General features: G+C 38.9%; 2 protein-coding genes across 2 annotated transcripts; one reads left to right on the forward strand and one right to left on the reverse strand.

The window, feature by feature from the left end:
- Positions 1-1656: 1656 nt before the first annotated feature.
- On the forward strand, positions 1657-11841 carry LOC138614183 (hemicentin-2). Its single transcript, XM_069687462.1, has 19 exons — positions 1657-1678; positions 1785-1823; positions 2987-3016; positions 3595-3885; positions 3971-4246; positions 4360-4641; positions 6490-6753; positions 7142-7432; positions 7651-7923; positions 8103-8372; positions 8531-8821; positions 9489-9761; positions 9841-9955; positions 10054-10196; positions 10286-10387; positions 10887-10958; positions 11108-11167; positions 11558-11626; positions 11753-11841. The coding sequence occupies exons 5-19, from the start codon at positions 4018-4020 to the stop codon at positions 11815-11817; spliced, it is 2799 nt and encodes a 932-aa protein (XP_069543563.1). The 5' UTR covers positions 1657-1678; positions 1785-1823; positions 2987-3016; positions 3595-3885; positions 3971-4017; the 3' UTR covers positions 11818-11841.
- On the reverse strand, positions 10883-16674 carry apobec2b (apolipoprotein B mRNA editing enzyme, catalytic polypeptide-like 2b). The gene is made up of 4 exons (XM_069687496.1): positions 14408-16674; positions 13346-13526; positions 12893-13236; positions 10883-12740 (listed from the first exon to the last, which is right to left on the reverse strand). The coding sequence occupies exons 1-3, from the start codon at positions 14821-14823 to the stop codon at positions 12895-12897; spliced, it is 939 nt and encodes a 312-aa protein (XP_069543597.1). The 5' UTR covers positions 14824-16674; the 3' UTR covers positions 10883-12740; positions 12893-12894.
- Positions 16675-16715: the final 41 nt, after the last annotated feature.

Below are 16715 nucleotides of genomic sequence, written 5' to 3' on the forward strand. Positions count from 1 at the left end.
AAGGGAAGTCCGTGCAGGGTCTTAAGAGTTGTAAGCTCTTCACCTGGCATCAGCCAACTCCAACACATACTTCCCTCTTTGCTCCTTTTATTGTATACATGGGGTTATAAAACAGCATGTGGTCTCTTTGTCTCCTATATGGGTATGTTTGCTTTTAACATCCATTTGCTTTTAACCTATGTGTGCTAAACTAGATAAGCCAGTTCCTCCTTCCCCCGAGGGGCCATATACTGCAAGAGAGGAACTCGTGGAGTGTGCATGCAGTATGAGACATTTCAACTACAGTTTAATGCATAGACTAACGGAAACTTTACACACATAACAGTAACTTAATTTACACACTGACAATGAGTTACTATTTTTCCTAACATTATTGTGTACTAAGATTACGTTATTGCTAATTGTACATACATTTTGGTGTGTAGGAAACAAGCTGATTTATTCACTTGTACTACAAGTAGTTTCTCTCCAGGATGAATAACTTAATATTTCTGTAAAAAAAAATGTTTTGAAGGTACCATGAACAGCCGTGCTTTGTCGATACACCATGCTGGACTCTCAGGGTCTCAGCCACGATTGGAGACACACTGACACCTCGTGGTTGGGGACGTGCAGTGAAAACTGACAGAGGAACAGACACTTGTTAGGTTAGGTTAGGTAGTTACTTTATTAATCCCCGAGGGGAAATTTTTTTCACTACAGCAGCATACAGGAAGCAATAAGATAATAATAGAATAATAGAAAGCAATAAAATAGCAGTAACACACAACATCTCAGCCATGAGAAGTTTTACTTAACCACAGTAAGTATAACTTCAGCAAAATGATAGTGTATGACCATTTATCATTATGTATTAACAGTCAAAATTATATATGCATTTCATGAAGTATTTTCAAAGAGAATTTAGCAGTTAAAAACTTCTCCATTTGCATCTCTAGATAGAGCGACAAAAGGAGGTCACTGTACTGTTTGTAGTTCGTAGGCTGGTGTCAGATGGGAAACAAAACACCTTCAGCTTCCGCTCAGGATGCAAAAGTCTCATGGCAGTAGCCTCAACTTTAAAAATGATTTGCTGTGAAATTACACCTTGATCGAAACGGAAAGCTTGGCTTGAGAAATAATTTTGGTTTGAGTTCTGCCTACTTTTATTCTGTAACCAGTGAAAAATTGTGTTTTCTTGAAACATAGCTTGTGGTGCAATAACTATTTTAATCTTGACATATTGTAGATCTTTAAAACGGGAAGTAAAAATAAATTTTTAAACACACTCAATCGCTTTTTTTCTGACACAAGTAGCAAACAAACACAATCGGTCAGTATAGCCAACAACAATATCAAAGTCTCGTCAAAGTTTTTGCAAGTTCTTTCAATTCCCCAAACCCTTTGTCACTTTTAGCACAAATCTGCAGTTCTAATTGACGTTGAAAGCACTAACATGTGAATGTGGTTCACCAACACATTTCCTGTTTGCTTCAAAAACACCAAAAAGCAGATGTCAGAGAGACAGGAAAGCTGGTGCCTTGACATAAGTTTAGAAATGAGCACACACCCTTCTAGACCGACGCCTATTTCCTTTATCGAACTTCCCTTCACAGCAGCTATATGACTCAATTCAGCAAAGCAGCTACATGTGCAGCTCAATTGAAAATGGGGCTTTTTGAGGTCTTCTTTATCATATGTAAGTTTTTAAGTGTTGCATTCATTTTTGTGTTTTTAAAAAGAATATTTTTGCGTACATTGAAGTCTGATTCCCACTGATCATTCATTATTATTTAATTTGACAGATCTGACTGCTGTTTGTGCAGCTCAGGGTCCTCAGGATGGTAAGAAAGATATGATCACACTGTTAAGACATTACACTATATTTGATCAGATTGCAATGATTTGAAAGTTTAAATCTTGTTTTCAAAGACGATCACATTTTCTCATTGTCTGAAAAAAATTATTTAGTGTGTTCAAGTAAACTAATTTATTCAATCCGTATTAAATGTTTTCATAATAACTAAGTCAGAATCACACTAGAGTCATGTTTAGGAAGTAGAACATGGGTAGAGTTAACGAGGAACATGAAGTACTTTATTGTCATGAGCTCGGCAGTTCCTACAATTCTCTAACGTGGACCTCTCATATACAGTTGTATAACATTTATGAATTTGATTTCATTCCATCAAAATAACATACTTTTTATTTAGCTGAGGGTTTATGATAGTTCATTTAGGGCAGCAGTTAATAGTCATCCATATAATGAGTTATTTGTCTATACTATTTCAATAAATTGTGAAACATGCCCCTTTATAATTTTCCATAGGAAATGTATACTAATTTCTTATTTTATTTCAGTAATAGTCAAATAAAAAAGACAATTATCAACTACTTATAATTTTCTGTCCACTGATCAATTAACCATTGCAGCTCTAAATTCATTGTTACTAGTGATTCTGTTACAATCTTTTCTTCATGTGTAGATGAAGCTCAAATGTTGGTCGTTTTGATTTAAGTTTTACTCTCCACATTTGTTCTTTCATCCACCAGTCACCCCACTGCCAACAGTGATCCCAACAGGTGAGATTTAAACCTCTGCTGTCCTGCCGTGCTCATAACTCAGAGACAATGATCGTGTGGCATCTTTCAAATTTGATAGGTTTAATTTTTTTTTTGAAAAATCCATAGGTGTCATGTGAAAAGAAGTGACTTCTTAAAGTCAGTATTTCAAAAGGCAAAGGTGGTGCATTTTGTGAAACATTCCCCTTTATAATTTTTGACATGAGATGTATGCTAATTTCTTATTTTATTTCAATAATAGTAAAAAAAAAAAGACAATTATCAACTGCTTATAATTTTCTGTCCACTGATCAATTAACCATTGCAGCTCTAAATTCATTGTTACTAGTGATCTTGTAACAATCTTTTCATGTGTAGATGAAGCTCAAATGTTGGTCGTTTTGATTTAAGTTTTACTCTCCACATTTGTTCTTTCATCCACCAGTCACCCCACTGCCGATAGTGATCCCAACAGGTGAGATTTAAACCTCTGCTGTCCTGCCGTGCTCATAACTCAGAGACAATGATCATGTGGCATCTTTCAAATTTTATAGGTTTACATTTTTTTGAAAAATCTTAAAGTCAGTATTTCAAAAGGCAAAGGTGGTACATATTGTGAAGCCTTACCAAGAAAACTCCCCCCTTTTGATATTCACATCAAGGTCTTCCACTGATTATTTTGGACTGTAAAAATCTTGAAAAATATAGATGAGAAATGAGAAATTAGAGTATTAGAAAATACCTCATATCTTTGACTGGAGGTCATCCAAGCTGTGAAACAGTAAAATGTCACCTGTGAAATCAGTGTGCGCTCTGTCAAAAAGTTCCAGCAGTTATTTCACAGCCTGGTTTGTATCCAGATAATTTCATCACTGCAGTTTAACTCTCACATCATATCAATAATAAATTCATTGTTTTTCAATGTGTAATTTCCCTTTGAAAGTCTTTGTGAGCACGTGTTTTGGATTGATAAATAGAAATGAAGTGTATTTCTTGTCGTTTCTTTTTGGAGCCCCTTGTGAGCCACATTCAACTCTTTGAATGATCTTTCAGAGCCTCCCGTACCAGTTCTGCAGCTACAGTCAGCCTGGTTGGACGTCTTCCCCTCTGAGAAAGTGGAGTTAAATTGTAGTGTTGGTGGCAGCTCCGACTGGATTTTCACCTGGTACAGAAATGAAGAGCAATTGCATCCTGCTTCAGATCAAAATTTGTCTTTTCTTGGAGATGGGTCAGTGCTGACATTCACTGCAGGAAATAATCCTCAAATTTACACCTGTAAAGGTCAGCACAAAACCACCAGTGTTTTTACTCATAAGAGTAACCCACTTGAACTCCAAGTATATGGTAAGTTTTGTATTTTTTGCTGTGTTTCTAGAGAAGGTAATTCGATTTATTAAAATGTTCCTTTTTCTTTTGTCTTTCTGAATAGCAAACACGCCCAAGCCAGTGGTCACCCGAACTTCAAACTTTGACAAGATGTTCCCCAGAGAATCGATCACCTTCAGATGCACAGTTGACGTTTCCTCTGGATGGGAATATCTGTGGTACCATAATTCACAGGGTATTCTACCATCTAAGAGGGATACATATGCAATATCTTTTTTGGATCATAGTCATAGTGGACAGTATTTCTGCAAAGCCAAGAGAGGAAAAGACTCATCATTCTCCACAGAGGCGAGTGAAACTACATCTCTGCAGGTCTCTGGTAAGTCTATCTGAGTCACCTCCTATGGTCCTTTCTTCTTTCTTTTTATGATGCAGTGGATTCATTATATATAGATTTTAATTTGAGGATTTCTTTGTGATGCATATTTTCAGATCCACCTACTCCAACTCTGAAGCCACTGTCTCCCTGGCTAGACGTGTTTGAAGATGAGCTAGTGGAGCTTAAGTGTGAAGTTAACAACCCTGACTGGACAATCACCTGGTACAAAAATCGAGTGGAGCTCAAAGAGGACTTTGTCCTGTACCTGGATGAAGACCTGCTCAACATCACTTCGGTCTCTCAAACCTATCAAGGAGTGTATGCCTGCAGAGCTAGCCTTCCATCCAGGAGAGTCAGCTCTGAATTTAGCAACACAGCTAATGTCACAGTTTACGGTGAGGTCTCCTCTTCTTCATTGCATTACATTAACTTTACACTCATTAAGATATCTTAAAGTAGCTCTAATTATAATGAAACAAATGAAAATGTGACAATGGGAATGTCGCTCATGGTGATGAATTTACAGAAAATGCTCCCTCTAATACAGCTTCTAATACAGCTTCCTGCCAGCTTTTTAAAGCTTCATAAAGGCCAGAAGCACAACTCCAAATGAAAGATAATGTTGCTCCATTTAGCGGCTGAATGTGTAAATATGATAATGTTTTCTAACAAGTTCACTAACTAAAATATGTTGGCTGCAAATATTTCAAGGTATGTGTAGCATTCCTTGAAATAATCACTTTGGATCTAAAATAAACAGTTTTCAAATACTGACTTTTCCAAAACAAAATGGTTTCTAGGCACAGGATAAGTAGAGCCAAATGGGAATCAATTGTGCAACTGATTATGTAGAAGTAATACGGAACATTCCCACCTCAAATAATGCTGTATCAAAGCAAAAGAAATTCAATATAGGTGGCTGCATTTTGCAAACTGAAATAGCTGGTAATGCACAGGTGAAAAGGGTTACACCTGCGCACAACAGCACCTGTGGAGTTGAGTCCTTGTTGTGTCCTCTGTTAATAGAAGATATAATTTGAACATTTTGGTGAATATGTCAATTCTCTTTTTAAAGTAAAATGAAATGATTCGCAACACTCATGTGTTTATGCTAAAGATTAATCTATCACCAACACCTTTTACCTCAGCACAAAGGTCTTATCATGGTCGCTCTTTGCCGCCTACACAAACATTAGATATCAATCTAAACTCTCACCAAGACGGCAATGCAGTTCCCACACTGTCAAACATGTGTTTTAAAGTTCAGTTATTATGTCTTCATTTTATTTTTGACATTTTATTACATTAAGAAATAATTTGATTGGCCATAATGCCATACACTTCATGAGTACTTCTATACAATGTATTCATTCTCAGGGATGGAAAGTAACTAAGTATATTTACTCATATATTTACTAAAGTAAAATTTTGAGATACTTGCACTTTACTTGAATATTTACATTTTAAGCTACTATATACTTACACTCCACTAAATTTCAGGGAAGTATTGTATTTTCTTCTCATCTAATCTACATTTATCTGACACCTTAAATTGTTAGGTTTTCAGAAGAAGATTTGACACAATGGAACCGTATAATCTTAAAATACAAAACATTGTTAAAGATATAAACCAGTGGTTTTCAACCTTTATGTATTCTTTATGGTCTTTCCAAAAAACAGTGTGTAGTCGAGATCACATTTCAGAGGTCTATGAGTTAGAAATAGCTTCATCATATAGTGATTTTTCACTCTATAGTTCTCCCATGGTTTAATTTCAATAAATGTTCAAATGATGTAATATCCCACCAAAAATCTAAGATTAGAAAGTCCAAAAATTGAAAACGGATTTGTGTGTCATAATTTAGATTTTTCTTTCGTCTTCCAATCATCTAAATCCTACGTCAGTATTGGTTAACTTTATCGGCAATGTGTGAGTTCAAATGTGTCTGTTATTGAGGTCATAGTTAAAGGTGGTGTTTTACCTGAAAACATATTACTAAGAGATGCTTTTTATTTTTCATCCTTTACATAAATGAGTGTAGGAGAATGTCAGAAACACATCTGAATATAGTGTGGTCAACATTATAGGCATTATAAAAGACTTTAAGGGCAGAACAGTTGTACTAGTATGCAGCATGTTGTGAAAGTGTACCTAATAAAAAGGCCACTGAGTATATTTGCATCGCAAGCTTCAAGGTAAAGTGTTGCAGTAATATGATGGGAATATGATGCCTCTCTTTCAGAAAACATACCGAAACCAACGCTGAGCAAACAACCTGCTATTAACTCGATGTATGCTGGAGAAACAGTTCACTTCACTTGCAAAGTCGATTTCGCCTCTGGCTGGAAGTATCAGTGGTACAAGAATGAACATGAGCTTACTGACACCGACAAAACCATTAGCATCTCGCTTGGCGTTTCTGATGGAGGGGAATATTCTTGCAAGGCCACCAGAAGTGAAATAACTTCAACAACTAACAGTGAGAAAATACGACAGGAAGTTCTTGGTAGGTAAAATAAGTAATATATTTTAGGCTGTAAAGGAAGTTATCATTTTGTGTTGTCTTATAAAAGAAACCTCAAAGCTGTTTAATGTTCAGTGAAACTGCATTTTGAGAGCATCTTGCTTTCGTTATTTTCTGCATATTCTGTTGAAACAGGATGTTGTGGTGTAAAACACGGAGCCTCAGTGAATACTTATACACTGAGGTATAGGTGGAGTTCTTGGGGAAATATGATTTGTGTAAAGGGAGGCTTACGAAGAGAAACAGCTTCAGTTTGAATTAAAACCTGATTAGAGCACAAAAAATGAAAGGATTTTTAACGACTGAAAAATTGAGCTGCAGTCCTGCAAAGCAAATATGTAAAATGTCTAATGTGTCTGTCTCTCTCTAGAAATTCCTGTTCCATCTTTGAAGCCAGTAACCCAGTGGTTGGATGTGTTCCCCACTGAGAGTGTAAAGATGAGCTGCGGGATGCAGGTCAGCTCTAACTGGACTTATACATGGTACAAAGATGAAAAGGAACTCCAGGCTTTTGAATCTGTGTTGTTTGGCACAGATGGAACAAATCTTTCCATCATTTCTGCTTCATCCTCTCACCGTGGAAAATACAGCTGCTCAGCAAAACTGAAGAGCAGGTCTGTCGGCAGCAACCACAGTTCTCCACTTACTCTCACGGTGTATGGTGAGTTTTATCCTTTAAATTGACGTAAAGATATATATATATTAATTTTATGGAGAATCTATAATAGGGAATGTTTTCTTAAGTTTAGATATAACAAAAACTTGTGGGTGATTTTTGGTAGATATATATTTGTTAAAGGCACAGCAAAGGCTTCTTTGCCTAGTAGATGCAATGTTATTTTATACACTGACAGCAATGGCTTGTTAATCTGCCCTCAGATAAAAAACCAACTGTCACTCTGGAGCAGGATCCAGAGTACAAGGTGATGTTTCCCACTGAATCAGTCACCTTCACGTGTCACATTGATGTCTCATCTGAATGGAAATACATGTGGTACAAAAATGGCAGTAAACTTGTTGCAACAGCAAACACCCACTCAATAAGCCACATTGGAATACAAGATGGCGGATCATATACATGTCAAGTGAAAAGAGGCATTGATCAAGTCTTTACCACTGATTTCAGTCAACCTATAGACCTTCAAGTTGAAGGTAAGTTTCCAGTGATTTCCTCTAAGTATTTATTTGTAGTATGCAGGTGTATTTTTGCTTTGCATCTCTGATCATTATCATATTATCTCACTGCATGGCCAGATATTTTATGAATAATTGAGAGCTGCGGCTATAACACAAACATTCACAAATAGGTTTCTTCTGTTTTATATGTTAAGCGGATACGCTGACGCCCCTGATGACCCAACAGCCAGATGTTGAGAAGCTGTACACTGGGGAGTTAGTGACCTTTGAATGCACAGTCAAAATCTCATCTGGTTGGACTTATCACTGGAACAAAGACGGAGCCCAAGTCCTGACTAACAGCAGCACTTTTAAAATCGATGTTACCCGTTTATCGGACAGTGGAACTTATGAGTGCAATGCCACAAGAGACCAAACAATGTTCAGGACAAAGCACAGTGATGGACGGACCTTGCACATATCCGGTGAGCCAAAGATTGTATTGATGTGTTGTGGTGTGCGTTATTATAGGAATGATTCTGTGTTCATAGAATTCATGGGATACAACGTTACAGTAAGAATAAAAAACTAAGAGTATATCTGTGAGAGATGTAAAATGTCTAATGTGTCTGTCTCTCTCTAGAAATTCCTGTTCCATCTTTGAAGCCAGTAACCCAGTGGTTGGATGTGTTCCCCACTGAGAGTGTAAAGATGAGCTGCGGGATGCAGGTCAGCTCTAACTGGACTTATACATGGTACAAAGATGAAAAGGAACTCCAGGCTGTTGATGCTGAGTTGTTTGGCACAGATGGAACAAATCTTTCCATCAGTTCTGCTTCATCCTCTGACCGTGGAAAATACAGCTGCTCAGCAAAACTGAAGAGCAGGTCTGTCGGCAGCAACCACAGTTTACACCTAACACTGGATGTATACGGTGAGAATTTCATTCTCCTTTTTTGACATGATTCTTGAGAGAAACTTTAAAACTTTTAAAATTAAATTGTTTAATTCTTTGACAAATGTTGTCGAGTGGGGACCCCCTTAAGCAAAAATTTTCATTTTAAAAGGAGACGTTTGACATTTTGAAAAATAAGTTTATTTGCTTTTTTGCCAAGGGCTGAATAATGAGAGTGATACCACTTTTATATCTGTCATGTTCAATATAAAGCAAGAGAGCAGGGGCAAAAAGTTAGTGCAGTCCATTCAAAATAAAGCTCAAGCAAGCCAGTCCTCCCAGCAAAAATCCAATACATAAGCCCCTGTAAAACTATTGTCATTTTTACACTTTGCTTTGTTTATAGATCAAATAAATAAGATAATAAAGTGTTTATTCAGTTATCTTTGGCTGTAGCTCTCGGGATAGATGAGCTTGGTATCAATCTTGTAACCCTCTGCAAAAAAGCAAAAAAATCTCTTAAATTTTTGAGATTTTTTTTTTCCAACATAAGGAATAGACTTCACCATTTGAAAATACTTATTTAAAGCACTGTGCACTAATCAAAGATCAGCTTCTCCTTAAACTGGACTGTGCAGTGGGATTTACTTTAAGGCTGCATGCTATCATAGGCTATTTCTTGTTATTGATTATCATCATCCATCAGATACCAAACCCAGAGCGATGCTGATGCAGGATCCCACACACAGTTTGATGCACACTGGAGATTCAGTCTCCTTCAGTTGTCACATTAATGTCTCTTCTGGATGGGAGTACCTGTGGTACAAAGATGGGAGTCCACTTGATCCATTTGGAAACAATTACAACATCAGTTCTGTTGTGACAACTCACACTGGATCTTATGAATGCCAAGCCAAGAGAGGGACGGATACAATCTGGCATTCAGAAAAGAGTCAGGCTGTAAGGCTCGACGTTGAAGGTACATATTTTTGGCTTCCTCCTTTCATTCCTTTGGTGATGAATTTGTGTTATCACAGCTTTAACTGTGTTTGTTGCAGAGCGCCCTCAGGCTAGTATAATCCTGTTAACTGGCTGGTCAGAAGTCTTCTCCACCGACAGCTTAGTGCTCAGATGTGAGGTGATGAAAAGCTCGGAGATGTGGAACTACACATGGTAATATTAATAATGACAAATATCTTGTGTGGATTCTTATCTTTATGAAAATTCACCAGCAACAATCCAAAATATTCAAAGAAATACAATTAAAACAGGTTCAAAGAGGGGCAACGGATGGATCTTGCGCCCTCTGAGAAATATATGGTCACAGAGCAGAGCCTGTATACCTGCCAGGGGAGTCGCACCGGGAGACCGTCATATTCAAAAAGTAGTGAATCTTTCAAGACCCAGAATCTTCGTGAGTATAACTGAGGTTCTGAAGTTCTAAGTTTTAACCCAACAAATATCCCGTCTCATGTTCATTCTGTTTTTATTTTTCATGTGAAGTTTTGAAGAGGAGGGTGCTTCTTTCCATCTCTGGCTGTCTCTTCTTCGGAATCATCGCTGTCTTCCTTGGATGCATTATCCTCAGAGTCATCCGCAAACCAGGTTTTGTTTGAGTTTTGGGGTTCTCTTTGAGTGCATCGATTCTCTAGGTCTGCAATTTTAAAGTAGCTATAATTAATATCATTATTGTGATCATATATAATTGCAAACAATGTGGTCATTTATGATTAACCTCCACAAAATATTCACTTAAATCTTAAGCTCCATTTGGCTTGACAGAGCCAGATGATTTTTTTTAGTAGTCACGCCTGCATTTTTACTGTTTTGGTTCACTCTTACTGCTTGAATAGTGTCTTTCTTGGCTGAGCAAGCACTATTGTAGTGAAAAAGTTCTGAAAAAACCAATATTACACAACAGGAGAAATAGCAACCAGTGAGGGAAGCATTTTTTTTAGCTACAGTAAATTTGTGTTAGTGGAGTCCAAAAGTTTTGGTTGAATTAAATGTGACACCCTGTTCATCTGTGTTTCATCTAAAACTGAACACACAAAAGCCACAATGAGTTGATTTTTTTTTTTTTTTGTATCTCTTCCCGTCACAGTTGATGATGATGATGATAAGCCAGAAGAAGCCAACCTGTTTCTCACTATGGCTCAGCTAAAGGACTGTGCGGGTATGTTGACGTCACCTCTCGTGACTCGCGGTTTTGGCCGCCCTTTCCTGCAAACATAGCCCCACCAGCGATTACTGTCTGAGCTATTTATGAAATGAGTTTGTGAAACTGACATTTGAACTGAAATGTCTATCTTGCTCCTATTGTAGATGCACCCTACCCACTTGCTGAGTACATCACTGATGCAGATCTGAATGCATTACCTAAAGGTAAAAAGCCCTGAGATTAATAAAATACATGGCATGATAACTGATTGTTCTAATAAGGGAGCAACTAAAAATGATTTTCATTATAGTTTTGTCTACTGCCTAATTTTTTTGTCAATAAATCGATTATTCCTTTATTCTCTAAAATATCATTCATACTATTTTCACAGAAATACAAGTGAAGCCTTAAAATGTCTTGATTTGTCCAATAATCAAACATGTTAAGCTTGGTGTCACAGAAAACTAAGAAAATTGGTAGTCTCATGCAACAGGCTGGAAGCAGGGAACCTATTTACTTGAATGACTATTTGATTGTCTTAAAAAAAAAGATGCTGACAGTTTCTTCTTTACATGCTTCCTTTTTTTTTTTTTTTTAAACAACCTGATCTGCAGAAGGGAATGAGAATGGCACAATTTGCAGTGAAACAACACTGTTACCAATAACCCCGCAGGAGGACCAAGGTAATAAATAAAAATTACAAATATACTTTTCTAATGAGCACTTATGATGATGCTTTGACAGGTTCTCTATAGAAACATAATGCATTACTGATCCATATTTCTGCATGTCATTCTTTCTGTCTTTAGCTGTTCTGACTGACGTCCAGAAAACAACAGAAAACAACGGCGGGCTGGTTTCCTTTCAACAATGAGTCTCTGAAAGTGTCGTCAAATTAATTTAGCATTTTACTATTAAGCCAATAGACTTGCTTTAGCCATGTAATGTGATCTTACCACTGTTGCCATCAAAGGAAAACAAAGGCACAGCTTGTCTGGCTCTACATGGTCCGGCTCTCAGCCTCAGCTGTGTTTTGTCCTGAATGCATTAGTCATTAGTTTTAAAAGTGCCCTGTCATGACCTGTGTGTACAGGTGGGCTTGTCTGCAGCACTAGGTCAAATTTGAGTAAGTTTTATAAGGATACATCCTCTGGAGACCATAAATGCAGGTACTGGATTTCATGAGAATTCATTAAATGTTTATATTTTACACTCTGGAAAGAGCAAAGAGCTGCACCACCAGACTGTTTCACATAGCCATAATTGTGCACAGATTTGTTCTGCAGACAACATTACTTGGCAGAAAAAACCTGATCAGGAATTGTACATATTTTAATACACATCTTTGTTTGAATGAATTAGGTGATTAAAGCATTGCTAAATATGAAATGTTATTTCAAACCCAATTATTGTTAGCCTTCCGATGTTGTATCATATGTAACATATGTGTAAATTTATCCATGCTCCTTCAGTAAGTGTTTCAGTTCTCTGGACAAACACCAGATGTCAGTGGATAAAAAATATAGTCCTCTCTGTAGCTTAATTAAAGTTGTATGGTTCAGCAATTAATGTTACTGCTTCGTTCCTCTAAAACTGGATATTTGATATATTTATGTAGAAATTCAAGCATTTTTGTGTCACTATGAAATTATCAAAATAAAAAGTACAAAATGTTGCCATGAGTGCTCATTGAAGCAATCAGCCCCATCATGGGACTGCAAGAAACACACATTCAACCAATGGAAATTTCACACGTTGGCCGATTTGTGGTTCAGTCAGCGGGGAAGTCTTGTGCACCTGAAACAGTAACAAGATAGAAGACAAATCCACATAGGAAACAGGGTTAGTATCTAGACAGATTTGAAAAACAAACGTTTGTTTTTTTTTGTTTTTTTTTTACCCAGACAGAGCACAAAGGCCCGGTGCATGCACAACATTTGCTGACTCACATCTACTTGAGGATATCAGCCAGTTTCTCCACATAGTAGCTGTAGTTCTCCTGACAATCCTCCCATGGTGTAAAGCTCTGGTCCTCCTTCTCAACATACGTTTCCCAAACATGCTGGAAGTCAGATGGCTTCATCATACGCAGTTTGCAGCCGGCACTCACGAGAGCCTTGAGCCCTTCTACTATCTCTGGCTGCTCCCACTCAAAGAGTCGGGAGCAGAATATGCAGAGACCAAGCTTTTTGCGCTGCTGGAGGATGTTGGCCAGCTTGGCTGCACAAGCTGCACAGGGACTAGATGATACGTACCACGTGACATCGTACTCTTGGGAGGAGTTAGGGAGCACCTAGAAAAGATGAGAGTAGTGATTTATGAAGTATTAAAGGAAAGAGAACTGGAGTTTACATGTGTGTGCAACATGATTCTACAAACAGCTGAGCGAGAGTGTTCATTACCTGTTGAAAGAAGGCCTCTTCAGCATGAGCTGTGGTATGTTCATCCTCCATATAACCTTTGAGAGGCTCTGTGCTGCCTCCTGCTGTATCCACTTTGAAGCACAGTAGGGTTTTGTTCCTCCCTGATGAATACTCCACATTCCTGAACTGAAACTTGAAGTAGAACGGGCTCATTTGTTCCCTGGTGGGGGGTTAAAATGAGTTTTCAAAAATGTCACATTAAGTAGCTTGTTTTCTCTCAAAGAAAAAAACAACAAACTGTTAACAAAAAAACCTTTCAGTTCAACTGTACCAACTGTCATTGTCATTGGGGTTTCATTTATCAGCCAAAAGCATGTCCTCACAGTCATTTCAAAGACATCTACCCCCCTTTATCATGGAGCATGACAGTGCTCCATGACGAAAGGTGTCGTAAATTACTATCCTGATATAAAGGCATTCACTTGCCGGCATGTCATTGAGGGCATGACTCAATCATTTTGTGATGAATTTGTCATCAATCCAAGTGATAAATTTGATAATAAATCTGGACTAGTATTATGTAAGGCATAGTAATGAGAGTACCACTGAGTAAGCATTGTTTCGATATTATAAGCATCCAAATCACCCCTAGATCTGTGACTGTGCCAAGTCCTCTAAGACTCAGTCATGCACAAAGCACATACTGGACCTGCCTTTCTTTATTAATCTATTGTTATATTGCACATGAAGAGCCAAATGGATCTCACAAATAGATCTCCTATAGCTTTGCTATCAAACAGCCTATCCTCATAGGACAGAGTCTGGGGAACAGATGCTCGGAGGAGTGATATAGCACTGCCCGGCATTCGTGTTCGCTGTGTGACTCATCCCTATTCTTACCGCTGAGTTAGTAAGGCTGGCAGGTGCAAGTTACTAATATGCTTCCTCGCTGAAATCAAGTAACATCTGAACAACACGAATAATAGAATAGAAATAGGAAAAAACAAAACATCAAACAATGCCAAATTGGGTGTATTAAACAGCTCACAAGGACACACTGACTCCAACATCTTTGTGTTGTATCTGTTAAATTGTACCCACCCTGTGACAATCTCAAAAGGAGGAAGTTCAATGGGTTGAAACTCCCCATTTTCTTCACTGGTCTTTGCCTCTGCTCCCGTTGCCCCTTCATTTTCCCCGTTCCTCTTCTCTTCATCGGCTTTGGGCTGCTCGGGGGTCTTCTCTGGCTTCTTCACAAGTTTGTCAGGCTTTTTCACAATCTTCTCCTTCCCCTTTTCTTTTTCTTTGTCCTTCTCGTCGTTATTTTTGTTTTCCACCTTCTTCTCTTTCTTCCTCACACTAAGCCGGCTGTTTCTGTCGGCCATGATTTTCTGTAAGTAGATGAGAGTGTTAGATAAAAAGAGAGAGTTGTTGAAAGAGAGAGAGAGAGAAAGTGAGAGAGAGAGAAGGGGGGAGGTGGGGGTGTTGTTACAAGTGGAGTGATAACCCCAGTGCATTTACAGAAATAGATCCTATTGTTTGCCATGGCTGGAGTCAAAACATGAGCATGTCTGACTGAGGCAGGAGAAGGTGGCTAACGTGACTCACTCCTCCTCTTTCCATGCCCTGGCTATTAAAAGGACAACACAAGACTGATGTGTTCTTGATGAGTGTAGGGCGAGACCGGACTTAAGAGTTCTTCCACACTTAATACAAGGTAAAGAGAGAAATACCATATTGCCTGTATAAACATATAGCATCAAACACAATGAGTGGCAGCTCTTTAATCCATCAGGCTTGGTAACTGTCAGCAGGCCAGCAACAGGCAGGTTATTAATAACAGTGCCTGGCTCTGTGTGTGTGTGTGTGTGTGTGTGTGTGTGTGTGTGTGTGTGTGTGTGTATCTGTGTACATGGGGTAACCAGGGCTTTCCAGATACAGAACACCACAATTGTTTGTGCCAACTCCAATGTCCTGCAGCCCATTAGGCATTAAGAAGGCCAGCGAAAGGGCACCCCAAATAGGGGAATATTTGGAGCAGGGCAGTAGAGACGAGTGCAAACACAGTGGGAGAGAGTATTTGTCCCCATTCTATGAATAAGAGTGCAAGACTGTAGTGTGGCCTGGTGTGCATGTGCCCGTGAACAATCAATCTATGAAATCACCCTGCATCAATATGGTGCTCTGCTGAGGCCATTGTGCGGGGGAGGGGAAGAATTGCTTTTGTAAGGGTGTGTGTATTTTTGGTGTGTACGTGTGTCTACGGAGGGACGGCAAACGGCTCTCTGCACTGCAGATGTAATAACTTGAGGCACAAGGGAGAGGGTGAGAGGGGAGGAGGGAGGGAGGGAGAGGGCAGTTCAATTACAATTTCCTCCCTTGCCTCAGTCTCACTCTCTGCCAAGTAATTCATTTCAGAGGCAATTATCCTCAATAGGGCTGCATCCCAACCTGGCCTTCTAACTCAAATGGATGAACCGTCACAGGCAGGGGGAAGGAGGGAGAGATGCTTCAAGCTGCTCCGCATACACTCATAAACAACAACACACCCAGGCAATGAGCAGAAAACACACGTTTCAATGATGAACGCACTGACACATCCACACGGATATCGAGCAACACATCTAAATACGCAGACATCCCGGGGTGATAATCATTAAGATCACAGCAATCTTTGATAATTATGATCTATGAGGGAAAGCTCGTTGCATCTCCCGCACATTAATACACTCGCTCTGAAGTGGTTTTCAACAACAACAAAACAGTCGCACTGGGATGATCAGGATATAATCAGCTCAATCGCAACTCTTTGACAGGTAGTCATCTTCAAACCGACTGATGACATTGTTTACTTTGTCCTATTAATTGATGCACTGGAGCACTTTCGGTGTAGCGTTAGAGAATACGCGCACAGTAGCTGCATACGGTTTTCTGCAATTTATTTCTCTTTAGCAAAAAGGTTTTGTGAGCCTGGTTGGCTGTGAGAACTGTGGATGTGATTGCCTGCCTGCTGACTCAAATTTAACTGTAATGGAATTATTGCAATTACCCTGGATCCCCACCGGCCCACCCCGGAGCAACAGAGTCCCTGAATAAAGGCAAAACGCACACTGCTCCATTCACCATTTCTCCTTCAAAAATGGTGCCCGGAAAAAAATGGTTTTGAAATATATTTCCGTGAGGTCAGACCGAGCAAGTCTCTGTTATGCCACAAGCCCTCATTCTCTGCTCGTTGCAGACACGGGGTCAAACCCATTCCACTTCTTCAAAGTTTGGAAGTAGAATTGGACAAGAAATTGAAAAAGGAGGGGGAAAAAAGTGCCGATAACAGAAATGAAATAGACCTGACCTTCACACTGAAGGACTGACTGACGGAGAGGGGGGTGTGTGTGTGTGTGTGTGTGTGTGT

Source organism: Brachyistius frenatus, unplaced genomic scaffold, assembly GCF_029030835.1.
Source record: "Brachyistius frenatus isolate BFR_SWC_R1_liver_20210118 unplaced genomic scaffold, ASM2903083v1 Contig_6, whole genome shotgun sequence".
Classification (NCBI taxonomy): domain Eukaryota; kingdom Metazoa; phylum Chordata; class Actinopteri; family Embiotocidae; genus Brachyistius; species Brachyistius frenatus.